The sequence below is a fragment of the Tyto alba genome, unplaced genomic scaffold, assembly GCF_018691265.1.
Source record: "Tyto alba isolate M040663 unplaced genomic scaffold, T.alba_DEE_v4.0 Super-Scaffold_2, whole genome shotgun sequence".
Taxonomy (NCBI): Eukaryota; Metazoa; Chordata; class Aves; order Strigiformes; family Tytonidae; genus Tyto; species Tyto alba.
The window spans coordinates 21513676-21540951 of record NW_024881282.1 but is presented as its reverse complement, the minus strand read 5'-3'; the positions used below and the strand labels follow the sequence as shown (position 1 = coordinate 21540951).

General features: G+C 42.4%; 1 protein-coding gene across 7 annotated transcripts in view; it reads left to right on the top strand.

Annotated features, from left to right (window-relative positions):
* Positions 1-27276, top strand: part of ATP8A2 (ATPase phospholipid transporting 8A2) — a 344378-nt gene that overhangs the window by 309458 nt on the left and 7644 nt on the right. For all 7 annotated transcript variants that reach the window (XR_006165293.1, XM_042792247.1, XM_042792248.1 and 4 more), the window contains 2 exons: positions 3796-3900; positions 19040-19131. Coding sequence is in view for 6 of the 7 variants with exons in the window: in XM_042792247.1 (XP_042648181.1) it covers positions 3796-3900; positions 19040-19131 (197 nt within the window). In the remaining variant the exon portion in view is untranslated. The remainder of the gene's footprint in view (positions 1-3795; positions 3901-19039; positions 19132-27276) is intronic.

The window sequence follows — 27276 nt, the reverse complement described above, 5'->3', positions numbered from 1 at the left end:
GGTTACACCACATTTCTGTCTGTAATTCAGCAGAATCTGGTTTTGGCCATAAAATTCCAGCAGCTCTGACTTCTCATGGTCATGGAATTTATCCCTTTCAGTTTCTTTTGGACATGAAGCATATGTCCACAGAAAGAGCATCCATATGACCCAAAATCTACATGCCTAATTTCAGTACAAGATGCCAGAAAACCATAAATACGGCACAGGGTTTTTGTCTTGAAGGGTTAAAAAACAGAGGTTTTGTGCTTAAGGGTTAAAAGCGATAGGAAAGTGTATTTCAAACCCATACAAATCTTTGTTTCTAAACTGCTGTGCTGCATCCACTATCAAAACTTGTAATGCTGGAAGCAAGAGCTAGCTTAACACATTCCCTTTGTTGCGCTGGCTACAGTTGTCAACATACCTCTTATGTGCCATGTTCTCTGCAGCTCCAGGCTTTTTTTTTTTTTTAAGTGAATCAAGGAAATGTGCAAAACTCTCACTAAAAAGCAAAGGAAGCTTATTATTAATACTTGGCTGCAATACCGCATTGTTAACTTTGGTCCATTACCCTGAATTCAGTGGCTTGGTTTGGATTTGCTTTTTTTGCCTTATAAAAGTCCCAGTTGTGCTACCATTGAAATGAACAGAGCTTTATAAGGTGAGTGCTTCCTCACAGTTGGCACATGTCACAGGTATACCTGTCACTGGTGCTAGGAAGTCTCAAAATAGCTGAGCCACACAGCTGTGTGGGAATCATAAAACACTGAATGTATTCCAGCAAAATTAGGCAAGAGGGCAAAAATCTATTAATAATTGGTATCTCGATACTTTATGTTACAGTGAAAAATTTCCTGAGCCTTCCAATCATTATCAAAATCTTCAGGTACCTTTTTTACCATGGGGGAGGAGGCATGTTGCCCTTGCCAGCTCCACAGTGTAAATAAGAGAGGAGATATGAGGAGCAATTCCCATCCTTGCACACGCTTGCAGTCCCTGGAGCTCAAGACTCCTAAACTGGTGTTGAGGATAATGAGCCAGAGTAGAGCTGTCATCAGGTTTGAGAAAAGTTTATGAATGTAACCACACTTCGTCCTGGCAGATTCTGGCTTCCTGAACCCCCTACATATCCTCCTAGGACAGTGAAGCTACACACTTCCCTGGCTTGGAAGGGGAAGGGCCACCCAAAATACAAAGATAACCCTTTACCTGTTCTTACAGTCCATGATCTTAATATCCCAGTGTGTGAGGGAAAGGTGAGTTTGTCTTTATGTATGGCATCAGATTTCAGCTGAATACTAGCATCGAACATAAAGTCTCATAATTTATTGAGGAGTGATTATGCATCTCATGCCACTTGTGAAGTATGAGGTAAAAGCTAAGACTTCTACCTGGTTTTTTATTTATCTAAAGGTAATAGTGTGCTGTTGTGAAAAAGTCATGCAGTATCCAGTCCTGTTGTCAACGGTCCATGGAATATTTGCAGCTGACTTTGATGGGAGCAAGCTCAGACTCTGAGGCAATTGTAATACCGTATTTTAGTATTTGTGTTTGGAGAAACATGTGAATTAGGTTAGCTCAGACCCTTTTTATAAATACTTAATCACTGACTCTTCCATGGATGCTCTTGCTTCCAAGTGAAGCAGTGACTCAGTGCATAACAATTACCTGCAGGTTTATGGTTGCTTTATGGATACCCAGCCATAGCAGCGGCCATATGTTTCATCATTTCACACTACTTACAAAATAATTCAGTATCCACAATTTTGGGTCAACAGTATTTTTTCCATATTGTGAAATATCAGTGCAATGCCTCCTTGTGCTGTGCTGCTCTAATTGGACTTTGTTGCTCAGGCTCTATTCTGTTAAATTTTTAATTCAGTATTCGCTCTAAGGGAAAAGTAAAACATCTCTCATCTCCTATGGTGTAAGGCAAGATAAACATGGAAACTTGGGAGAGATTGAATAGCTTGGCAATTTCTGTGTTCTTGTCTGTGGGAAAAGGGGTTATAAAGGATTTTACAAGTTCCAAACATGCTCAGTCTTCAAGATTGCAATAGTAGATGTGGCCTCCTTAAAAGGTAAGACGTGAGTTCAAGGTCAAAATTCCCATGTATTTACTCAAATTAGAGTGTGATAGTGAAGTCAGCTATAAAGATTGCAAGAATTAATAGCTCAAAGCTTTCTTATTTTAATCACTATAGTTTCCCTTCTTTAAAGAGGAGACCAGTCTAATCATTAGCCTAACTAGTTATAGAAACTTGAATCTAATTAATTTCTGTGTAGCTATTGGTATTCTCACATTCTTGAAACTTTATGCATTTTAAAAATATCCTCGCTACTTATCTCTTATGTCACAGTACGTTGGTGTTCCCTTGCAAATCATACACCTTGTATGGTTTGTTTTAATAGGGTGCTCTTCTAAGTATGTTCTGATACTCTTTACCTCCAGATTTTGCTGCGCTTCATTTTTTGTTGTTCTCTTTTTTTTCCCTCTTAAATGCAGAAGTTGTGTTTTGAAAAATAGCATTCATTTTTGCTTCTCATTTTGAGGCATTTGAGGCCTAATTCAGCAACACAAAGACCAGTGGACTTGGATAACCTAGTATTAATACCAAGGCACTGTCATCTAAAATAGTATGAGCAAAGATTTTGTAGTCTTTGTTTCTTATTCCCCATGGAAGGAGTAATAAGAATCATGCTTTTTAAAAGTAAATGCATCTTCATTATATTTTAATTACATATACACCAGTTGTTATTTTTCTGCTAGAGGGAGTTTGACATTGTTTTATATCATTGCTTAAAGATTATAGTGTGTGCATGTAAGATGTTTATAAAACTTGTAAAGAAATTTTTGCCATCTCTGGAGTTGAAGAATATTATTTTAATGCCATGAAGCAAGTGGTGTCTCAACTGACTTGGCTCCATCTTGTTTTCAGGCTTACTGTGCAGTCACATGCAAATCAGTATTATCTCATGGGATACTTACCCTCCTTTAAGTGACACAAAAGAGGAAGCTGATCAGAAACTGCACATTGCAGAGAGATCCCTGTGTTTTGTATTATTGCTTTGTACATGTCAAGACAGAGGGGACTAGATTCTCTCCTTATATCAATGTTGTTTAGGTATAATAGCGCTGGAGCAGTAGGTGAAACTGGGAGGAAAAGAGGCCCGAGTCTCTTCCTGGGGGACATTGCTCTCCAAATTTTGATTGCACATATGGTATATGGATTGCTCTTTGAATCCCCAAGCCAAGAAAATAGGACACAGCCAGTCTTGTTACTGTCACTTGAAAGCTCATTGGGGACAGAAGTGCCTTTCCGAGTCATGTGAGACCGATAAATGAAAATAAAAGGGCTTGAATGGCAATTATTATCTGAGACTCTCCTCAGGTTTTCAGAGTAGTGCCACGCATAGCTCAAAAGACAGAGTAGAATCCTGTTTTACTGCCATGAATATTCAATGAATCCCAGCTCTTTTGTCTGAATGCTGGGGTCCTGGGCAGTCCCACAGCAGTGGTGTCAGGTCTCCGTAGTCCCGTAGCTTTGCTGCTTGGTTAGATTTCGAGTGTTCTGTTGAAGCAGCTGAGCTCTACTAGATTTGACGTCCTTCTAATTTCTCATTTCTTATGTAATATTTCCCAGCTATTGTGAACCTGAACTGGCATGCATACACTGTGCCTTTTTCCCAAATCCTTCAAGGGAAGGATCTGCACCTCTCATCTGAGAGGTAAAGCTGGTGTTTTGTAGCAAAACAAATGTTCACATGGCTTCTTTGTTTTGTTTTTCTGTTTGTCTTTCCTTTGTGGTACAGGGCCAAGCATACCTACCATAAAACTTTACTGGAGCAAGTTCAGGAGTTGGAGATGAAGACGAGAGAGCTGGGAAAAGCCATGCTTCGTGATAGTAACGGAAAGAGGTGGGGCAAGTCTATGCTAATGTTTAAAATAGACCCTTCCTGTTCTTTTCCCTCCCTGTTTCTCATTCACCATTCAAATGTGATTCCAGACAGGGCAAGAAGACTTTTTTCGAGAGTTATTTATTTATTGTTGTTCCTTTTCATATCTGTTTTCCTCCCACTGAAATCAGCCCTTCCAGTTTCATTTCTCCTGTGTTATTGCTGTGAGGCTGTATTGGAAACTACAGCTCAGTCCCCTGCCTGGTAACTTGTAGTGCTGCTATCTGGCCACTGGGCCAGACTGGTTTTGAAAGGACTTGGTTGTATGTCATTAAAAAAAAGAAAAAAAAAAAAAAAAAAGTCAATCTGATAACCATGTCGGGGAATGGAACTGTCTGCAACTCAGGATATGAAGACTGTAGCTAAAAGAACTGGCTAATCCAGTGTGCCCTAAAACTTCATTCGGTCTCACCTTACAGGGTTTCTTTATGCTTCTGCTTTTTTCCACTGCTGTTTACAGGCCCCTGCTTTCAGGGTTTTCAGATTCTCGTTGTGCCTCTCCCTTACATCCACACCATATGGACTTGAACATATTGCTATTATTGAATCTTGCATTGTAAGGGGAGAGTATGTGTTGTGTGGGAATTTTTGTCTCTTCTGAAAGAAGCTAAAGAAAATCATAGTGAGGCTTTTGCATCCAACAGTTTCATTTACCGTCTCAGAATGTGGTTCTGCATCAGCTGGTCGGAAAAGCTCCCCAAGTTCAAAAAGGTTTTCGAACTAACTCTTCTGTTCCTTACACAATATGGCACCACATGACTTGCTAAGAAACTACATGATCATTAAACTGGATTTTAGCAAACCTTATAAACTAGCAAACTGAGTGGAATGGGGCTTTTAAAAGATTTTGTTCTTCTGGGGCAGGGTCATCCTTTGAGCCTTTGATGTCTATTCTAAGGTAAACTAATTGCCATATTGTAGCTGCTGCTAAGAGGAGCGGATAGTAGATTTTTTCGACTGAACTCGTGAGTTAATAAGCACTATTTTTAGGGAAAATTATCAGGAAGCGAGTTTACCAAGATTCTAGTAAACTAAAAAACTTTAAGAAGTGCTTGTGTGAACTTTAATATGTTTATAAGATGTCCTTAGCGACCAGAATTTGCCTCTCAGAGGCCAAGACAAAGTAAACACAGTGTTATTGATTAAGATCACTTCAAAACATTTGGTATGTTCAGTTTTTATTTTGAGTCATTTTTCTGCTGTGACTTTTGGTTCCTATAAAACACAGTGCATAAATTGTGCTTGCTTGCAAAAGTCGCGAACTGCACATCAAATCATTTAAAAAGAAAAAGCAAACTTTGCAGTACTGGTCAACAAAAGCAACCATCTATGCCACAATTAAAGCCATCAAAGATGCCTGAAATCAGGCATTCAATTAAAAACTGGGCCTTGTTTCTGGAGGGCTGAATAGTCACCTTGAAGTCAGTTAAAGCCAAAGCGCTTGATACCAAAACCAGGTCAGCCTCCCAGGCAAGAAGTGTGACTTTGTGTTGTGAGGTGCTGGCTGATTAGATGCCGGGTAAGTGGAATCCAGGCCAGCAGAAAACTGGCTGTTGCCAGGCATGCAGCTCTGATAGTATGAGCCTCTTGGCTGTTGCTGTGCTTCCTGTCCATGCATAGGATGTAAATTTGCACTGGTGTTGGTTTGTAGCATTTGTGTTTTGCTGCCAGTATTTAGTGCCAGTTATTGCCAGCCAGAGAGGAGAGAGTGTCAGCCTTTCGCCCGATGAATCCCTGGGTTGCAGGGTGGGCTGACATACTGTTAATAGCGAGAGAGACAGTTAGCATTTGATCTGTTTATATGTGTGTGTGTATGTGTCTCCAAGAACTTGATGGGTTTCTTATCTGTTTACACACTGTCCTGACTTTCTGTAAATTTAACGGCCATGTTGTAATTCATTCATATGCTACATGTTTTCGTAGCCTTTTATTTTATTGCATTCTCACTGCAAACTCTTTCATCTGCATTCCTCCTCCATATAGCTTCACTTCATTCTCGAAACGCTTGCATGGAGATGATGTAAGGAATCCCTTCTGGCCCTCCTTCCCATTCTCCCTCCCCCCTTCTTTCCATGAATTTGTTTGTTCTCCTTCCTAATTGCCTCCAGATTTTCTGGGTGGTCCATCTGTGAACTAGATAATGGTAGAGTGCCTCTGCTTGCTAGGAGCTGGTGTGCTGTGCTTGTGATGTGGCCTCCTGAGTGCTCTTCAGAGTTGTTCTGTCTTTTATCTCTTTTGTGTGTCTCCTGGCTCTTTCACACCTGCTAGAAATCATGTGCTTGTCCAAAGGTAAGGGTGAGGGTGAGAAAGAAGCAAAGTGGGAACTTTCTGCAGTTACGGCCTCTCTGGTTCATGCTCTTTAATTTTTTTAATATTTTCTTGAAGCCAGTGGAAATGAGTGCTGAGACGTGTGCACTACTCTCTTCTCCTGTGCAGCTCCATTGCTCTTGGGGGTGATGTGTCTGGCAATGTGACACTGCAGGAAGGGAAAGTCACCAGAGTCTTTTCATTTCTGATGGAAAGTGGAGAGCTGCATTAAAACTTCATGGGTCCGTCCGTCACCTCCAAGTAACAGTGTTAGCTCTTGGTTGGAGTTGTTCCTGAAAACATATCCACTAGATGTTGGTTTGTTCAGGCAGCTGTGGAAGATGAGCTGGCTGTCATCAGGGTCTATTTTCCTGGCCCACATAGTAAATGCTATTTTTGTTCAGTGTTTTTCACAAACAAACAACAAAAAAAATCACACCCAATTACGGATAAGAGAGGGGTTTAGGCAGCTAATTGCTTTTATCATTGCCTAGGCCTTAGACAAAAAATGAGGTGCAAGATCTGAATGTTTAGGATTAATCTGCTACACAAAAAGCAATTCACAGAGCCCAGAAAGCAGTGAGTGCATCTAGGCTTGCACAACGGGATGCCAACAGTTTGCTGTGGCTCTGCTGAATTTCTGTAAATAGTGAGCAGGACAGCACCCGGGTCCTCAGTGCACTTGGGGAAGGAGTGCTGGGAGATCTGCATGTGCCACTTGATACCTAAATACGTGTATCCTGTCTTACAGGGTCTTCACCCTGCCAACTGTTCTTGCTGGACAGATTTGTCCACGTTAATAAAAGGTGTCTTCACTAGTGCTCATTACATCCTTGTGAATCTTAGCCCCTTTAAACAGTTTCTAAAATTGAATTTGATTGTATCAATATCAAAAAGCAGCTGCAAATTTTTGCCTTGCAAACAGCAAGGCGAGCGGTAGATCAGGGAGTATCTCATCTGCGCAGGGAAGTGTATCGGCACCCTGAGCACTACAGCTGGGTCCCCAAAACCTTGCAAAGAACGTTAGAGTGACGCTTGGAGATTCTATCAAGTGTATTGTTTTGAGCTGTAAAGGGTGATCTTTTCATTTCTCCATATATCTCATCCGGAGACCTAAAAACTTTTCAGGGAAACTGGGGTGATCACAAAATCAGATGATTCCAGGAGCAGGGGATTTCATCGGGGGAAACAAGGATCTGGACAACTGGCAACTCCATAAGTAGCTTGAGAGGTAGAGGAGGGAGTGTGCGGTAAGGGGGTGGTGATGGATCCCATGCCGTGATCGCCTGCCTGCTTGTGGAAGATGAGTACCTGCACTTGCCCTCCCCAGCCTGGCACCCGGCGGTGCTGGGCTGGACTCCAGCCCAGCTGCGACGTGAGCAAGCCGTGGTGCGGGAAGGGAGAGGGGCTCCCTGGCACTCTCATGTAACAAAAGGCAGGATTTAACACTAAATTTACATGAATTTGGAGAGGTGAGAGGGGCAGCTTGTGTGCCAAAGCAAACATGGACATATGGAGACACCTGCCCAGCAGACGTAATCATGTTAACATGCAAGATTTACACAAAGAAAACAAACAGGTTTTCTCCAGGTTTGTGTTCGAAAGTGGCATTGAGTTCAGCTGCAGAGGTTTTTGTGACTTTAAATAAGTTTACAACTAAATTTTGACTCATAAAGGGCCAAATCTTCAAGTCCTCATTTACTTTTCACTCCACCTAACCTCTCATTGAAGTCAGCAGGAGTTCAGGTGGAGGAAAGCCTGATTAGGGACCAAAGCAAACTTTACTTTGGAAACCCATGTCACTTTATTGCTCCACTGACCAACTCATGGAGAACAAGCAGAGGTGTGCAGCACCCTCTGTGACAGTAGATTTCCTGTTTCGGACGGTTTCTCTGTCATGGAACTGCCAAAGAGCTCCCTTTGAAAGTTGGTTTTTGGTTGATTTTCTGTGTTCTGTTTTTAATCTGTTGGTGGCTGGGATTAGAAGATTATTCGATACTGAAGAAAAATGTAGCTTTCAGGATTTACGTACTTTACAAGGAGCTGAAGGACCTGTCTAGGGTGTTGCAGAAAAGTGCCTGCATCACTGAAGTATTGCGAAGGATTTCTTCAAATTGCTCAGAAAAGTGGGAGTCAGTGTCTTGTCTTTAACAAAGATGAAGGGCAGTGACTACAGAACTAGTGAGGTAAAGCTGCGAGCAGCAAGGAAGCACTGTGGTGTGCTTTTGTGCAGCATTTTTCAGTATGCCCTTTTACTCTTGCTGCTTTCAGACACCCACTGATGACAGCTAGCCACGTCTTTTTTTTTTTTCATTTCCATTTTATAAAACAAATGCTGTTTTTCAGTGTACCTAAAACAGCAGTTCCCCACAGTATCTCCTCTGTCTACAGCCAACAAGGAGACGTGCTGTTGGAGGTTCTTTCATTTAAGTGCTTCTCACCAAATCTAACTCTGTTGTTTTAGTGAAATGTGCGTGACCAGCTCTCACGCTGAAAGTGAGATGTCTTATTTATTTTAGCCTCGGTTTTATTTGGTGGATGAGGGCAGATGCCTATCTCATTTCGGCCGGTGAGCTGACACGGGTACTGGTGGAGACTTGCCCACTCCACAGGTCTCTGGGGAGGAGCAAGAGGAGAACGTGGGAAACCTGACTCAGACTTCTGGCTGTGGCTGGAGCCGGAGAGTGGCAGAGCCCTCAGCCTCACACTGGCAGAAGCAGAAATGGTAAAACAGACTTAACTTTTCTCTTAAACCCATGAATGATCTGAGGACCTTATCTCATGGTTCCCGAGGAAGAAGCAAGCTTTTTCATTAAGATCAAGAGGAACGAGGCTTGGGCTCATTATATTTCAAAGCACTTTGTCTCTTTATTGATGCATTTCAAGTTACATCTACTTGAATAGGGAGACCGTGCCAGTAAGGCCCCTTCCTATGAGCAGGTACAATGAATCTTATTTGAAACACTCGGTCTTGTGTTTTCAACTGGTTAAACAGCATTGGATGTTTTGAGCCAAATTCTTGTTTCATGGATGTGTTGACTTCAGCGTATTTACTCAGGGTACGCGTGACTGTGATCTGAATCCGGCCCGTCCAGAGCAGCTGAGTGTAAAATGAGGTTGAAGAGGGGAGAGGTGTATTTTGATTTTTGAGGTTTCAGAGTCTTTTTATCAATTTTTCCAGATGTTCTTCACACCATTTCTGGGAAGCAAAGGCGAGATTTCTCCACCAGCATACACAACAAAGTGACTGGCATATTTACGATTTTTCCTTGCAGCTTTTCTAGTAAAAAGATATTAGACTCCTTTTACTAGCAAAAAGCACATGAAGTGATATCAGTGGGGTTTTTTGAAATCTTTGATTCCATATGGTAAACATTCATGTATGGTAGGTGGAAAATGCATAATTTTGTTTTATTTTACACTTGTCCCTTTCTCTCTCCCTCCTGTCCCATATCAGTAAGGAATCATAATGTTATTTCTTCATTTTAATACGTACTGTTAATTTCCGGCATTTCTAACCCCTACGTGTGAGGCACTTGAAATTACTAGGTTTGATTGTGCTCTGAGTTGAGCAGTGGGGAGGCCGTGGGGCAGAGGTGGGAAGGAGCAGAGGGCAGAGAGGATTTCAGAAGCTGGCCGGAGGAATGAAAGGGGAGTTGTCATGTTCCCACTGGCACTGGAGACCCAAGTGCTCAGCTGGTAGCACAGACCAGTTGGAGCTGACATGCCCCTTCTCTGGTGTGATTAATTATTTCACGTCCTGATTGTGCCTATCCCATAACCTTGAGGGAGATCCAGCGCACAAATAGGGTTAAAACCTGGTGACCTGGAGAAAGATTTAGAGCTGTGATCAAATCTGCTAGCAAAGTCAAAGTTGACGGAGGTACAGTATGAGCACAAAGGCCAAAATTAAGTTGTAAATTGAAAGGAAAGGTTAGAAAAAAGAGAACATAACAAGATGAGAGTTAAAACTGATTAAGGGGCCAATCTCTCTGATGCCTAATCCTGAGTTACTGGGTTGGGCACCGGCGATCTCCACGGGGGAGAGAAGAAGAAATCTTCCCTCCAGGCTGCACAGCAGGAGAACTGTTCCATAACAACTATTCGAGCCTAATGGCTTCAGCAGTCTGCCTCGGCCTCGGCTCCTCTGCTGGCTAACCCCCTCTTGGAAGAGAGGCAGGACAGCCTGCAATCACGCCTCTGATTCGTGGCAAAGAATAAAGTACTAAGTTATGTGTAGAAAGGACAAGAAAACTGAAGTTGTGCTAGATACTAATTTTTTAGTGGACAATTACAAAATACTTAAAAGCTTAAAGAAAAGCAATTTGTTTTTTTGCAGATCAACCAAATGTCCTGGGCTTTGCTCTAAATTGTATCCAGACACTTTCAGAGTTCATCAGTTTTTGTTGTTGCCCTGAGCTGTTCTTCAGCTTTTTTTTTTTTCTCTAAGGAAAATGAAGAAAAAACCTGATAGGAGGGATTTAGAGTTTTTGAACACAGAATTAATTTTAACTTCAGTCAAACTATGTAAGTGGACTTCTTTTAAACCAGAAAGTTTGGGTTAAGAAAAAAAAAAAAAAAGGCAAAAGCAACCAAACAAAACACCTTTACAAACAGACCAAGCATGGAAAACTTCAGTGCCCACAGTGACTACTAGTTCTGAAAATATGAGTGAGTAGGAAAAGAATGTTATAATTGCAACTGTATTGCCGCCTTATCTGTAGAGGATATGACCAAGCACCCACTGGAGTAAGTGCAAAGTGAAGCACTTACGGACAAGAAGTAAACAGCACTGATACCAAAAGGAGTCTAGCTGAAAAGCAGCAAGTCACACTTAGCCTGTTCTGCTTCTTAGCCATTTAAATTGAGTCAATTCCCACATTTTGGAAAGGCTGAGGGCAAAACTGGGCAGGTTGACAGCTGAAAGTGATGCCTCCCCCCTTATAATGAAATGCATAAACACATACTTAATGTTTGCAGGTCTCAGAAGTAGAAGGCACACTAAGCAGAGATCTCATTCATTATTTTCTTGGGGTTATTGCGTTTCAGAGAGGCATGGGATGTTTAGTGTCTGCTTTTTTTAGATGGTATTTTTGAAAGGTGCTTGGTAATACTGTCTTCTGTTCAAAGAAATTGAGGAATTACAGCCTCAAAAACAAAGGCTAGAATGAATTGTCCAAGTGATTTGTGATTTTAGAACTCAAAGGAGGGATCTGTTTGGCTTTTCCGCCTTAGGACACTATTAATGACAAAAGAAAATGGAGATCATACTTGCTTGTCACCAGAAGGAAGAACTTTGTCCTGCTGAAGCTCACCACGTGCCTTCCTCTGCTGTTGCAGAGTGGTTCTGCTGCTGGCACAAGGTGATGTGGCAACGTGGGCAGCCTTGCACACATCTGACACGGGGCCTGCTGCTGCATGCTGGCTGCAGGCTCTCCTTCAGGCTGGTGTCCTGCATTTAAACCTCCGAGACGTAGTGGGAGAGGAAAGCTGCTGGTTTGGTGAAGTAGCACGCTACCAGGCCACATCCCAAGTTGTTAGGACAGTGTTTCTCTAGGGCATTGACAAGGATCTCTGGGTTTTTGCTGATGTGGCTGCAGGGCTGGCTTAAGAGTTTCACAGACCATTCCTGACCAGCCATGGTCATATTGTCCCATTTTTGTCCTGTCTCCGTCAGATCAGTTTGTGGGTCCATGTGATAAATGAGCTGAAGGAAATGGGGTGGTGTGGGGAGCACTCTCAGGTTCTCTGACCTACTGGTAAGGGCAGGTACCACTTCAGCCATCGGTCACCATAAAGGACATCCGTGGAGCTACCTCTGAAGTTGTGTGACACTCAACCTTTTCGCATCCAGGCAGGATAAAAGGCTTGCAGCTGCCTGTGAGCTGAGCTCAGTACCGCATGTTGCAGGCCTGGAGAGCTCACCACTACATGACTGCTTTAAGTATGCTCCAAGCTGGTCTTGCAGGGCCACACATCCAGATACACTTGATGTTTAACAGACAAACATCTGGCTGGATAATGTCAGATGCAACTCTTGGAGGGATAGTTCCTTAAATAGTTGTCTCCTGGGGAAAGGGAGTTTCTCCTCTGTGGCTGTGACATGTGCTTGGGAAGCAGCTGGAGGGGAGCTGGTGCATTAACAAGACCTGGAGATGTTAGACAGTGGCAGGACATAAGGCCTCCAGCTTCCCGGGAGAGCTGGCTGTTGCTGAACCCTCAGCAAGGACTTGGTACTCCTTAAAGCCTGGTTGTCTTGGTGCAGGAGTCAGTTATGATAGATAACTTCTTGCACCTCTCAGCCTGAAAGTGGCACAGGGCATGCTTGTCTTCATTTCTCTGTGGTTTGTGCCTGATGACCCTTTGGTCTTAAAGCCATGGTCTGGGTTTTTGATGATGGCTTGCTGAGTATTTACAGAAAAATGCGAAGGGAGCTTGGATTTGGATATGTTTCTGTCTTTCAGCTGGATCCTGAGTCATCAAGGAGCAGAGTGTGTAGACGCTGACTCTGCAAAGAAAATGCTGATTTTTATTTTGCTGTTTATGTGCTTCAGATGCTTCCTTGTGAAATGCTCTGGAGATTTCTTTTGATGACATTGCAGCTTCATTATCAGTAATGCCTGCTTTCTTTTTAAATTAAAAAGACCTCCAGCCCTGATTAACCTTATAGTAAAACATTCCTGCAATCCAAGGCCAGATAACAAAAAATATCATCTCCCCTTTGTGGACCAAAAGAGGGAAACCAGCAGAAACCTACAGTTGCTGCTTCTGCTATGCTGTAGGAGGATAATTCCTCTTTGCGCTATCTCTGAAGCCCAGAGGATGGAGATATATTTGCTCATTCAGCCAGTCAGACCTTTCTTCCACAGCCCTGAGTTGTTCTGGGTATTTGAGCATATGTTTTTGCAGAACCCTCAGCATTAGTGTGGCTTGCATTTGAGATGATCCACATGCTTTAATTTTGAATTCTTGGTCTGTGAGAATGTTGTTTTTACCTTCTCCTTACACCAAGTCTGTGTTTGTTGTCATCTGTCTGCCCGTTGCGTAACTCTAGCAACTCCTTTATGTGAATTCAAGTAATGCACTTGAGTCTAAACTGAAAGAAAACAAGTTAAATCAAGGCCTATGACTGTGCTGGGTGAGTACACCCAGACAGCAGGGTATATATCTGAGGAATTAAAATAGGTATTCTCTGGCCAATTACAAAGATGTGGCCACAGACTCTGCCAGGATTATGGTATTCACTCTTTGTCCACCAGGACCACGACTGATGCTGTAAAGCCTTTAAGCAGTGTTATGCTACGTGAACAGTGAAACATCAGGAATACTTGGTGTGTCCTGGCAGCCAGAAAGGGATCCAGGAGTTCTCTCTGCCAGGAGAAGCCATAGTGCTTGAACCTCTGGTTCTTGGTTATAAAGAACCTTAATGGAGTTTTGAGAAGCAAGAGTTTGAAATGGAATTAAATGGTCTGTTTGTGATGATTAGGACTGATCGAAGATGGAAAAGTCTGTTTCAGACCTTTTTTCTTGCTCTTCATATTTTAAGTTGATGTAACTTTCAGTGACAGAAACATATCAACAAAGAAACAGTGAGCTTTCATGTCAGTTAATGTTTGGAATGTATGGAAGAAAACAATTATTATGTTTTAATTCTGAATTTTAAAAAGGAAGAGATAAGTACCCTCTTCTCCCCTCAAGATCTAATCCACATCTGGGGTTGACAGGGACAAGAAACTTCCTTGTGTTTAGCCACATCAGATATTTTGCAAAAACTTCTTTTTCCCCTCCCTCCCTCTCTGCTGTCACAGTGTGAGGACAGCATGTTGCAAGACGTTTCTTCCAACAGGAGAGGATTGCAGGCCAGCCAGGGCTTCTCAGGCAACGTATGTGGAAGCAGAAAGAGGCTGAACAAGGGTTTGTCTACTGCTCCACTGAAAAATATATATGGGTAGGAGGGAGGCTGTGGAGGGCAGAATTTCAGCCTCAGCTTTGGAGGGTTTTCTGTTTTAAACCCAGCTGTACAATGATTTACCTGTCGCTAAATGCTGCGACAGCACCGTAGGACAGAAGAAACGGTGACACTGCACCCGCAGGCGGTAGGGCAAGGGGGGTCGGAGCTGCTCAGATGAGAGGGAGCACAGCTGTATGGTCTCTTGGCCTCTGGGTTTACCCACAGACGTGCATGTCCTACTTGCCCTCGGGCCTTACCCACGGGCGGTGGGTATCTTGCACCGGAGAGCCATGCCTCTGCCATGGGTTCTTTGCGTGATTTTAAGGCAGAGGGATAACAGCTGGGATATATGCTTCTGTGTTTTATTTGTGTCATCTTTAGCAGCCCTGGTAAGGCTTGGCTAGTAGCTCAGTTCTGCCTTCTAGTAAGTGGAAAAGCAGGAACAAAACCAAATCACTTTGTATAGGTGTATATGATTGAAGTCTGAATAATCCAGAAGGACAGTGACTTAAAACGATGGCACCTAAGTGTCTTTGCCCATTTGATGTGCCTGCGCTCTCTATCTCTGCTAGTAAATTGTAACAGAAGACAAACTCCTTTCTTAAGAGTTCAGCTCTTGTAAGAGAAGGGGAGTCCTGAATTTATTTTTTTATTTTAACTGGGCTATGTGTGTGTTTTCTCAGGGAAGATCCAATTTTAAGAGACACCTGCATCCACTTTAACCATCCCTTCTTTGTGAGCCCTGCTTTTGCCACCAGCCAATTAGTGGACTCCGGAGGACATTCTGGGTCAAGCTATACCAAGTACTGCAAATCCTTATTAATGCTAATTAGTGCTCAGTAGGTTAATTGGTGATGCAGCTCATCTTTTTTTAATTACTTGAGCAAATGAGCTAGTGGGACCTTGTGGTCAGCTTTGAATTACTCTGTTTGTTTTGATGCACCTCATTTGAATGTGTAAAGCCAGATGTTTGTTGCTTAGATTTAAGGGCTGTTTGCTTTTGTGAGGGATGAGAAGAGAACACAGAAAAATAAAATGAAGGTCTCTGTTGACACCTTAGAGCAATTCAAATACAGAAATGGAAGAGTCTTTTTATTCATGGAATGGAAAATATTGTTATGAAATAACATGTTGCCTTTAGTTACCTTTTGATTTGTCATTCACTTAATGAATTTGTGTAATGTTGTTAGCACAGACTTCCAGGCTGACAGAAGTCATCTTGATCCTCTTAAGAAGCCATTGCAAATGTATTCCTGGCCCAAGGTATTTTTCATTATTGATTGCAACGGAATCTGGTTTTAGATGACTTGAGTAATGACATTTAAAACAGGTTTTCATAGTAACCCTCAGAATTGGGACTTCTTTTAATAGTTTTTGTTCTAATCTACTATTTGCTTTGTTTACTTGAAAGAATTTGGTCTGTGTCCTTTGTCCTTCATGTAATTACAGATAGATGGTGTCTCTCCCTTACCCCTTCTGGGGTCACTAACCAACTTAAGCATATTTCACTTGCCAGGTCACTGACTCCCATAAGGATGTCTAGGTTTGTGATTTCTTCCATTCTGACACCGATTTGAGATCCTGAATATGAACACAGCTATATCAAATATTCAGAGTATGATCCCGTGATCTCTTATCCTTTTGCCTCAGTGCATTTTAAGGTGTCATCCTTAGACCCTGTGGGAAAACTTAAGTGCTGGCTCTGAGTCACTGGAAAGCAGCAGTAATACTTAAAAACGTGGGTAAAACTCAGGATTGATTTACAAGCAATATTTCTGTGAGCAAGGCCTAACCTGGTGCCTTCAAGTCTGATGTCATTGTTAGTTTTGCATCAAAATGTGAGAGAGACTGAGAAGTCGTCACTTTGTTATCTGTTGGTAGCACACAAAACCCTTTTCTGAAAGCAGGGATTCAGCTGCTATCAGTGCAAACACTTTAGTTAAGAAACCCACTTAACTTCTTTTTTTCTTTACTTTCAGGGCTTGTATTGAGAGTTTTAATATCTGTTAATAAATAAAATATCCATTTCAGAAGAGCTGTGTTGCATTTATCTCTCTGTATTAAGGGCTCATTTTATAGTACTCGAGTGGTCTCGACTTCCAGTCTATTTAATCATCCCTTGTACTTAAACCACAAATGCTCTAATTCTTCCATGAGTGTTTCTTTCTCTGCATAGATATGATCCAATATAATTTCCCAGATGGGGAAATCAGGTGTGATTTCAGTTTTGAAATTGGTGATTATAGTTAGCAATATCAAAGGTAGTCTAGCTTTGGTTTCCTTAGAGCTGCTATGTGTCACTCCTGTTTAGAAGTCCGGTGACAGCACATTTAACTCCACCCATTGCCTGTAGAAGCCTGAGGAGCTAATCATTACTGGCCTGCGCTTCATCTGTTGCTGTGGTAGACAGGCAGATGAAGAATTTTTTTCTCGTGCCTTTTGCTCCTGCGGTTAATTCCTTTCTCAGTGTAAGAATTTTGTGGAAGATGCTGCTTATCTGTCCCTTAGGACAAATATTTTTGATCAGTTTAAGATTCCTTTTTTAAGCCCCTGGTTCTCCTGCTGAGATGGGCAAGACTCTACCTATATGTTCTTTGCCTGCAGAAGATGAACAAGTATTTCACTTCTGTCATTCCCAGGACAGCAGTGGATTCAGACGGTTTTTCGCTACACTTAACCAGTCAGTGGACTTAACAAGTTACCCAGCAGTCCTCCGTAATCAGCGTGATATTGCATGATACAGCATCACCGGTTTGCACATGCACTGGTGATGATTGATTCTGCAGGCTGTCAACTTAGTAAGCCTGTTAAAGGCTGAAGAAATCTCATGTCTTTCTTTGTGCCTGCCATCCCCTTACCTGCTGTTTCTTTGTGGTACATACTTTCTGTTGTGCTGCCTGCTTTGAGCAGTTGGAGATTTCTGTGTATGTACTTGATTTTCTTACAGCCAGCTGGTCTTTGTTTTTTTAACCAGTTGGATCTTCCAAGATTTTTAGAAGCGTCCGTGCTGTAACCCTGGTTTTAGCGAAAACCTGTGATCCTTTCTTCTTTGAACGCATGTAGATCTCATGATCCAAGAGCTCTTAAAGATTGCTTGACACTCAGTTGATATCTATAGTTTTGCTTCCAAACCTGTTATCGACTTACATTTTATATTGAGGGACTACTACTGACTACAGGTAAGGAAAGCAACCTGACGTATCTGTTGCAGGTATGATTCTGTAGTGCCAAGAGAAGGAGGGGAAGAAGCCAAGTGTCTGAAAATGCTGACACTTTGTAAAGATTTTAAGGAGGGGTCCTCAGACTGTACAAGTTTCTAGTTCAGGTGTCTTAGAGATCACAGGAAAAAGAGAAGTATTCCTCCCTTTCTTTCATGGACATCGCATTATGCACTGAACAGAGGACTGTGAGCCTGGATATTGCCCTAATGGACTATTAAGTGGAATATAAGCCTACATGGCTGGATTACATATTATAGGCATCTCAGAGATTCTTTGGTTACTTTCTTGTTTGAAGTCAGCAAACTGCTTCAATGAAAGGGAGTAGTTTGTTTAAAGCTGTTGTAAGCTTGTTGACAGCAGCAACTGTGCTTGCTGGGATTTCCATTCCGTATACCAAATGTATGGGAATTTGTAATCTAATCCAGGAAAGATAGCAGTGTTGGCATTCAGATGTGTGTCCATGTTTGCAACGTAACCAGTGGAGTTACTGCTTGTGAATAAAGATGTGAAAGAAACAGCAGACTGTGAAAATGGAAACATGGTGTAAATGTGGTGCAAATGGGATAAAGGCACTGCAAGGAGCTGCACTAGCAAACAAGATCCCTTCCATGCACTGACTCTATCTCAGTGGTAGGAACAAGGGTGAGATGCTGAAAACCAACTCAATCTCAGAGGAACTTTGAACTAAAATAGACTGTAATATCTTTTTCAAAATAATCTGATAGATAACGGTTATGTGAAGCCCCAGCACAATGAGATTTGGACACCTACATTATTTTAAAACCCCACTGGACATAGGGGGACTTGTATACGTAATTAACTGCTTTGAAAAGTCAGGATCTCAGCTATCATTTGTTAATTCTGGGCATAAAGTTACTGATGAAATGAATTGTGTTTTTAATAAAAATCAGAGTGAAGGCTGTCTGTAATGATTTGTGTACATATGCTAAATCTATTGTAAGCGTACTGTATTTTTCACGTTAAGTTGGTATTTTTACTTTCTGTAAATTCAGTAATAATTTTTCAGGCCTTTGACAGGAACTGTGTAAACCAAAGGGGGTTTTAGTCAAAAACTGGATAGAAAGTTTTCTTTCCAGTATGAGAAGTAAAAATGAGAGTGATCTTTAGAAGACAGAATTAACTGTGTCCCGCCTTTGGTTGCTTCAGGCCATTTTACAGGTGTGATATAAGCCTTTTACCACGTGCTAAGCCACGATGCTTTTCTCCTTCTCTCTAAGGCAGTTTGTGGGTGCCGTGATTCATGTACACAGTACTAAAGTGAAATCTCCTTTTTAATGTTCCATATCACTTGATGTCAGACTTCTGATATGGTTTGTAATAATTTATAGGCATTGGGTATTCAGAAATCACAGTGATGGTAATCTTAGGGATGGATTAACTAAATGTAAACTTATACCAAGTGGCCTTAGAAAGGAGGAGTTCCCATTATTAGAGTGTTCTCTTGATAACGTACAGTTTGAAGAAAAGAGGGAATTCTTTTTCATGCTACAACCATCTTAAATACTGACAAAGTCAAAGCTGCCAAGTACTTTAAATACAGTTGACTTTTACCTTGAAATTATCTGGTTACTCACTGGTGTATTTTTTTTCTCTCCCTCAGTGTGAACGAACGTGATCATTTGTTAAAAAGGCTTGGCAGGAAAACTCCTCCGAGCCTTTTCCGTGCTCATTCTGTCCAGCAAAGTGTATCGCGTAAGTAGCAGATCATGTATGCATGTGTGTTTCACAGCAGTCAGTCCCAGATGAGTGAAGCGAAGGGTGATTATTTTTTAATTAAATTGTAGGTAGAGATAATCTAGTGCAGAGGCTGAGCTGCCAAGCAAGACACGTACATTTGGAAGTGGAATTAGTGTATTTGGCCCCAGGCAAGTGGAGCTCAAATGTGGATAATTCCCTAGGATCCAATCAACAGGCCTAAATGACAAAATCCCAATACACAAGTTCTCTAAATGTAAAATCTTGATAGTCTCAAGAATACTGTAAAATCAAAAACTCTGCAGGATAAAATAAATGTTGTGATAAGAGTCTAGCTTAAATAGAAATGGTTTCTTTATGAAAAGTCATATTATCTGTGGTTAGCTGAGAACACAGCAAGGTTTCGGGGATGCCACTCAGAGGTTCTGTGTGTTTCTGATGAGGAAAGCCATGGCATGCAAAGCTGCCTCTCTTCTCTCCCTCTTTGTCCTCTGCTGGGAGAAGAGATGCAACGTCATATCGTGCTACTGCAGCTATTTGGAATGAGTGGCGTTTCTTGTTGGTGTAGAGGTCATCCGTTTATTCAGCTTTGTAGAGGAACATGTGACAGGCCTTGATCTGGTGGACCTGATGGGTTTTTTTGTCAGCGTTAGAAAGACTTCTGCAGCATTAAAAATAAAAATAGCTCTGTAGGTCAGATACACTGAAGGACCATGCTGTTTCGAGGGACCAGGGAGTCCAGTCAACCCATTCTGGTGGTGAAAAGCTGTCTCTCTTGTGATTAAACTGGTAGTCAAAATATGCTATTATTAAAGAAAATAGCCCCCCAAGCATGCAGTACTGCTGTGCACAGAGCAAGGAGCAGATACGCGGGATTTGGGTTTCGTATTGCCATTGCAGTGAGAAGTAACACCCCTGACTGTTTAAGAATCCCCGAGAAGTCACATCTTTTTGCTGGTTTTGTCATCTTCTGTAGCAGAACTGTTGTGGGTTCAGGCCATGGAGACAGAGCTGGGATTTGAGAACCCAAATGCCAGAGGTATTCATATTTTCCCCAGGGAATTTGACTAGGAGGATGGAATAGTGACAGATCTGCTGGTTTTTGTCCTTCATAGAGCCATTGCAAGGCCATCACTGTCAAGGGGTGTAGGGTCTTTAGTGATCAATCCCATTGCTCCTGGGAGAAGAGGCCAGTGTGCTGAGCAGCCCTGTAGACCACGTGCTTCTGCTAGGATTTCATCCTTTGTGTCAAGGAGCCAGGGATGCTGATGACAGAACAGCTTTGGGCATTCAGACATGCTCCTTGAGATTCCAAAGGTGATGATTGGCAGGAGAAATCCATAAAATGCATAAATAATTTTTTATCCAAGTAGTCTGTTGTAGAGACTTAACATAGTGCAGAACAGAGATACACCAGTGGTGACTAGTCAGACTTGATAAATGCTTTCAGTCTGGTAAAACACATAATCAGGCTCTTGGTAGGTGAATAGCTACTGAAAAAGAAAAATGAGATATTAAAATAGACACTGATTTGGTTAACTAGCTTCGCTATAAATGCAAATTATTAAGTGCTAAATGTGTCAGGCTAGTCAGGGCAGGTTGTAATCAGCTGTCTGTTTTTCACATGAACATAAATTTTGACTGTGAAGCTATTAGGGTTGAAAGACGCTTTATATGTTGTGTCCATGACACTTTAAAACTTCTGTCATCTCTTGTCAAATGTTATTTTCCAGTGTTGCATAGCTGCTGTATGTATAAGGCCATGTGAAATCCAGGGAACATGTGCTGTTTTCACAACCCTGAATTGTACAACTGTTTACTAAATGCTAGAAATCTTCAAAGCAAAGAGTTGATGAATAGGGCAGTAGCCTTGACATGCTGGGCCAATATCTTAAATCACACTACAAGCAGTCTGTTTGAAGTCTTGAACTGTTCATGTGCTTCTACCAGGCTCCAAGTTTCCAGCCTGTGAAGACCACTTCTTCCAAAAGTCGCTTGTGTGACTTCAACTCAGAATCTGACACTTGCATATAAAGCAGGAAAAGGGTTTGTTTAGTTAGAGCTGACAAAGGTTGAAGCAAATCAATCCTAGCATAGATTGTAAAGATGCAGTACTGGTTTGAGAGTCACTTTATTTTTGACAACAACTGTTTCCAAATTTTTGAGGAGGAAACAATGCCTGAATATCTTTGTTTCTGATCACACGGAAAGGAGAAAAATCTCATGGGGAGTGTCAGGATTACTACTAGTGGTCTATGGTGGGAGGAAAAAAATGACTGAGGTAAGTCTGCAGAGCCCTGTGTCAAAAGGCAGAAGCTCAGTCTGTTTCCTCAGCTCTCTGTTAATGATCCAGCCCCTCTCCAAAAGCGTTAGCACAGCACAATACCTTCAAGCAGGATGCACGGCTGGGGTGCTCCCATACAGCACCAGACTCTGGCAGATCCTGTGCCACGTCACTGCCATACAGGAGTGCCAGCCAGGATTAATCTCTCAAATGCCTCCTCCCAGTAAAGAAACTGGCTCAGAGCAACTGCTTGGGAGAGTAGCCCCTGTCCCTCTGGAAGGGTACACCCTTAAAGTGTGCAAGACCTTCATGGCTGGTTTTTTTTTTTTGCTCTGGCTTTGTCTTTGTGTTCCTGAATCGTGTAGAGCTATCAGAAGCATGAAATAAGTCTTATCTACTAACTGTACTGTCAAAGATCATGATTTCTTCCTACTAGTATAACTTCTGGGAAGCTTTATGAAAACTTTAAAAAAAAAAAAAAAAAGTGACGCTTCTGTTGGATGGCACTGTCATGAGACTTTAGTGGAAGAGCTTTATACAGTTGTCAGTCCCATGTGCTAACATAAAACCATATCCATGGAATCTTGTAGGCAGTGATGATGACGCTGGCCTCTGGGCTTGGTGTAGCTCCTGGTGAAATTGGAGATTGCCTGTTGTCATCTGCTTTCTAAAGCCTCTTAAGAGTGAGCAGGAAGTGCCATCAGGCTCCTCGCAGATGCATCTTTGGACCCTTCCCTTTAGTGTGCTGTGGGGTTCACACTCAAAAGAAGGAGCAGTGATGACTCTCAAAAGCTCTCCCTCTCAGGCAGTTTGCTGGCAATGAGGTTTTTCTCCAGGTGAGCTTTCCACAGCGCTCCATCCAAGTTCCTGTCCTTTTTCCTGCTGTGACTTTGTGAAAGTAGCATCTCCTTTACACAAGCTTTGTAGATAGATAAGATGGTTGTTGACCTCCCCTTCCTTTCTGGATGACTGACCTGTATCACCTGTGCCCCCAGACCCTCACCAGCAGGATGGGAAGGGTGATGCTTCTCAATTGCTCAGGTTCCCTCAGACCTGTCCATCTTCAAGGACAATCCCATACCATTCCTGTAGTACAGTTTCCCTCCTGTAATTTAGAATACACCCTGCCAGTGTTTTGTTGTCATTTGTCTCAGCATGCTCTTAAAAACATCTGAATCTTGCTCTTGTTAAGCACTGCTCTAGCAGAACTGCCCCTGAAATGTGAAGAGCTGTGCCTGAATGAGGATTGCTGCACTTGGCCCAGATTTCCTAGGCTAGCAAAGAAAACCCCTCTTCCTTTGACAGAATATGGTGATTGCATAGAGTAAATCAGAACACAGAGTGTATGGTTTGCACCTTATGAATCAATGGAGAAAAAGCACCTGTCATCTGAGGTTGGCTTCACAGTATGGGGGCTGGCAAATAATAAATAATAATAATGAGTTCATGCTGGGGGCTCTAATCCCACCATTTATTCTCCCTCAGCAGATACCTTCTTCCTCTTACTTTTCTGCTGGTGCATTTTGATTTGAAAAAAACAGGGTAGCTAGTTGAGATGATTTTTAAACTCCATTTTTTCTTACCTTGCATGTGTTTGAAATATACCTTCTGTATTTTTCCCAAGCTACGTATTTGTTGACTGTCAAGTGGAGTTGCAATCTTTCGAAATCAACTTAAGAAAAAGAAATAGGAATAACTAATTTAGAATTGATGCAGTGGCAGCTGGCTCTGTTTTCTACATGCAAATACCAGTAGGTTAGCATCTAGGACAAAAGAGATGGGACCATTTGTCAGGAATTCCTCTTGGGTCCTCTAGAAAACAGAGGCATAGTTTGTCAGCAGAGAAATTAATTACTTCTGTAAGCATTAGTCAAAATGTTCAAGATTTAAAGCAGCTCTCACTTTCCCAGGATAAGCGGAAGAGGGTTGCCAGAGAAGTCAAAGCTGAGTTAGCATTTACTGTTTAATTTGAAAATGTGAACTGCAACATCATAGCAAATCTCCTTCAAAACTGTGCAGAACCAGGCATTTGGCCTGAGAGAATTTGGCTGGCCAGATACCCTAGCACTAATTTTTGTCAGAAAGATTTTTAGTATCTAAGACGCAACATTTCCTAGAAGAGATTTTTTTTTAAAAAAAAAAAAAAAGCAGCACCTTCCCATCCCTGCAAACCCTAAAACTTCATTTTGGTAGATTTGCATCTGGGCATTTTTTTCCAAAGGCAGACAACATGATGGTAAAATGCATTTTATACTTTGGACTATGCTAAACCATAATACCACTGCATGTATGAAGTAGGGAAATGCTGCAGAAAGCAATGTTTCTGACAGGCTTCTCGTGAGAACTGCTCTCTTGATGGTGTGGGGCTCAACAAACCCCAGGACAGACAGTTCAGGTGTATCAGAGGAGAGTGCAAGGAGTAGGAGGCCTCTAAAATAAATCCCTGAAGTGACTAAAACTGTACGCAGTCCTTCCATGAGCAGATTTTCTGGAAGAAAAGGAGCACTCCGGACCCTTTCTGGTCCTGGTCATGGAAGCTGTCGCATGCAAGCAGTCTGTCGAGCTTGCACAGTGTTACTGTCTGTGTTCGGCACATGCACGGTGACAGTTTCTCTGATACAGCATTGCACTGACCGGAATAGGCATTGCAGTGAACAGAAAGAGTGTGTTAAATTGGAAACCTAATGGGAGACTAGATTCCGATCTACTAATAGAATATCAAAGCTTTAAAAAAAAACCCAAAACCAACAGGATGCTTTTAAAATTCAGTAGATTGCCTGATAATATCTGGTATGAGTGAAACCTTAGATTTGATGAGAACGTGAATCTCCTCCTAACAAATGAGCCCCACTGACAGATATTCAAAAGTGCGCCTTTCCTCCATTAACAGAAAGCCTCTGAGTACAAAGTCCTTCCTTCTGCGACGGCCGTGAGTGGGTTGTTGTGCCCAGAAAGCCCCAAAGAAATGTGCTCCTTCCTTGGGCTGCTGCAGGACAGCTGAACAATGAGGGCCTTGTTCCCAGGGCAGGCTCATAGGTGTGGTTTTAAAACTGGAGTTGGGGGAAAAGTTCAAACTTCCGAAAAGTTCCCTAGGAACTGGCAGATGGAAACTTTCATTGTTTTTGGATGGGGTCTGAAAGTAGTGGAAATATAGAGCTGCTTGGGGAGTACTGATGGGACTCTAATTTTGACTCCACAAGGCACAGTCAGCTGACTGAAGAGCTTGAAGCTCGATTTTAATTGTAATGTGAATTAAAAAATGTAATATGAACTCATCTTCCTGTATAGAGATCAACAGCAAAAGTTTTAAATAAACTGCTAAATGCTGAACTTTGCTAAGTAGGGCAGTGTGCAAGTATGGGGGTCACAGCCTTTCCCATGATGTACACACAAACCCCTCGTTGCTGATATTTCAGGATGGATCGAGAATGTGAGGATGTAAGCATACCCCCGGTATTCTTCACCATTGGTAGTCTTAGCCTGAAATTTTTTGCTGTATTAAGTCGTTTCCTACTGGTGTGAGAATGGTGAATGTTTTTCTTTGAGGACATTTTGCGTTAGCTTTGCAGAGTGCTTGGGCTGCCCGGCTGTTTATAGGCTTGTGCTAGCACTGGAAATAAGCAGGCCATGGGAAGGTACCCGGGGTTGATGGGCTCCACATACTCGTGTGATCAGTGCTGGGTTTGCAGTAATTAGAAGAATCTACTGCACTGAGTGATCTTGCTGGATAAGTAAATACAGCAAAGCCATCTCGATGCAGACCGGGTTTATGGAGCATGGACTTCAGTCTTTTAGGGCTTAAGCTAGCAGTCTTCGACCAGGTTGACTTTGCACTAAGAATTTAGCCAAAAAAGCTAACAGTGTGCTGGCCCTGAGCATGGAACAAACCCACTGGAGGTATTTATTTAAATGTGAATCTACCCTTTTTTTAAAGGAAAGCCTGTTTTGTAAGTTGTACTGCCTTTGCAGTTATCCAGCATGCACGTACTTTTTTCCCAAAAGACTGTTTGCGTTTTGTGCATGTATTCTGTTGAAACTTCAGCTAGAGGCAGGAAAAAAACAACCTGTACCTCGGTAGCTGTATATATGTTGGCATGGAATTGCTCAGGGAAAATGAAATAGGATGCTGGGATGATCGGTCATGTGAATAAATCAAAGTTCTTACTGTCCTGCAATCACTCTAAGAGGGAGATACGACTCAAGTTAGTTCTGGATGGTGTATTTCTGTTTGAATCCCCTCCATTTATTGGCAAAGATTCCCTTCCATGCTTGTGATTCAGGTCAGATAACCTGCTGACAGTGTGCTCTCCTGCTAAGGGAGCGTGCGTTCTGTCTTAAGAGCTCACGTCTTCAGCAGAGTCCCTGTGACTTCAGAGGTGATGGTTACCTGTGTTCTGTGAGAGAGAGGACCATTCACATCAGCTGAACAGTGGTCATCCCTAGTGTTGTGGGACCTTCTTCCCAGCAGCTTACGGCTGTATAGGAGTTCCTGACCGCCCTCCCTGTGCAGGCATTAGAGAAAAAGATCTAGGAGTGCCTGGGCATCTGTGCTCAGCTCACGTGGTCCCGACTTGGTTGTCAAAATGAAGGTTTAACAAGCCTCACTTAGGGGATATAGGTCATTTTCTGGGCTCCTCCTGGCTAGCAGCATCAGTCACCTGCTTCAAAGCAGGCTGCATTCAGGCCCGTGGGAAGCAAGTTCAGTCTACAGCACCAAGCTGCTTAGGGGCTTCACCCCCCCCGCCTTAAGAGGGTCTTCAGCCCCGGGTGCCTTTGTGTTGTGCTCCAGCCTTATCTCGCTCCAGTACCTGATCTAGGGGGGAATATACCTTGAGTCTGTTCAGGGAGGACTCCTGAAAGATATTTGCTAGGTCTCTGGGTAGTAATTGGGACATCCGTCCTTATCTGATGCTGTGTCTTTCAGCCTGGACTGAATCTGGCGCAGGATTTCAGAATTCACAAGCTTCTGCTTCCAGAGCTGCTCAGGGGAGATGGAAAGGTAGCCATGGTATAATTCTTGGATTCTCCCAGGCAGTGTTCATATCTGTCAACTCTTGCCTGTTTTCCTACTACAAAGCACTATCTAGTTCTGTATAGGCTGTGACTTTCCTATTTCTCCATTTTTGCAGCTATGCTAATCTGCCCTTCTCCTTTCTGGTTTACCCATTTACACCTGAAAATCACCTTTTCTTGGTGTCACAAAGTCTGTTGCCCTTTGCTATAGTTTTTCTTTCAGAATTTTCTGTAGGGTCATGTCTGCTTTAAATATTGATTGGTGTTCACCATGTTGGCCCATTAGCTTTTATGATCATTTTACCAGTAACGTGGTGTTTTGCAGATGATGTCAGAAATGTCACTTGCCCTGTCCACAGTACTTTCAAAGAAATCAGACACGTGGTTATTTTCATCTGAGTAGTTTCTAGGGAGACCAAAGGATTGTGCTAGCTAGCAGGATTAACTTGTGCAAACTAGAGACCTCCAGAATATGTTTAAGCTTGCTCCAGCCAAGATGTGGGTGACCGGCCAAGAGAATAGAGAATTTGTCGGTGTGATTTGTCAGATGCCACCTGGAAACTTGTAAAAAAAATTCCTGAGCGGAGTTAAGAGTAAGGTGTGACTCAGATCCAGTTGTGGTCTAGACATTTCCATGTTCCTCCAGGGAAACTGCTGATAGCAAGCAGACGATAGAGGAGTCGAGCCAAAATGCAGCTCTCTACCTGCCTGCTAAGTCTTTAAGAAGCTCTGCCACTACAGGTGTACACACGTGTCCAAATCAATCTGTACGTTATTAATCAAGTTAAATCAGAGGGAAATGTTGACTGTGTACCCTAACCTGGCTCGGGGAGGGGGAGCGTAAG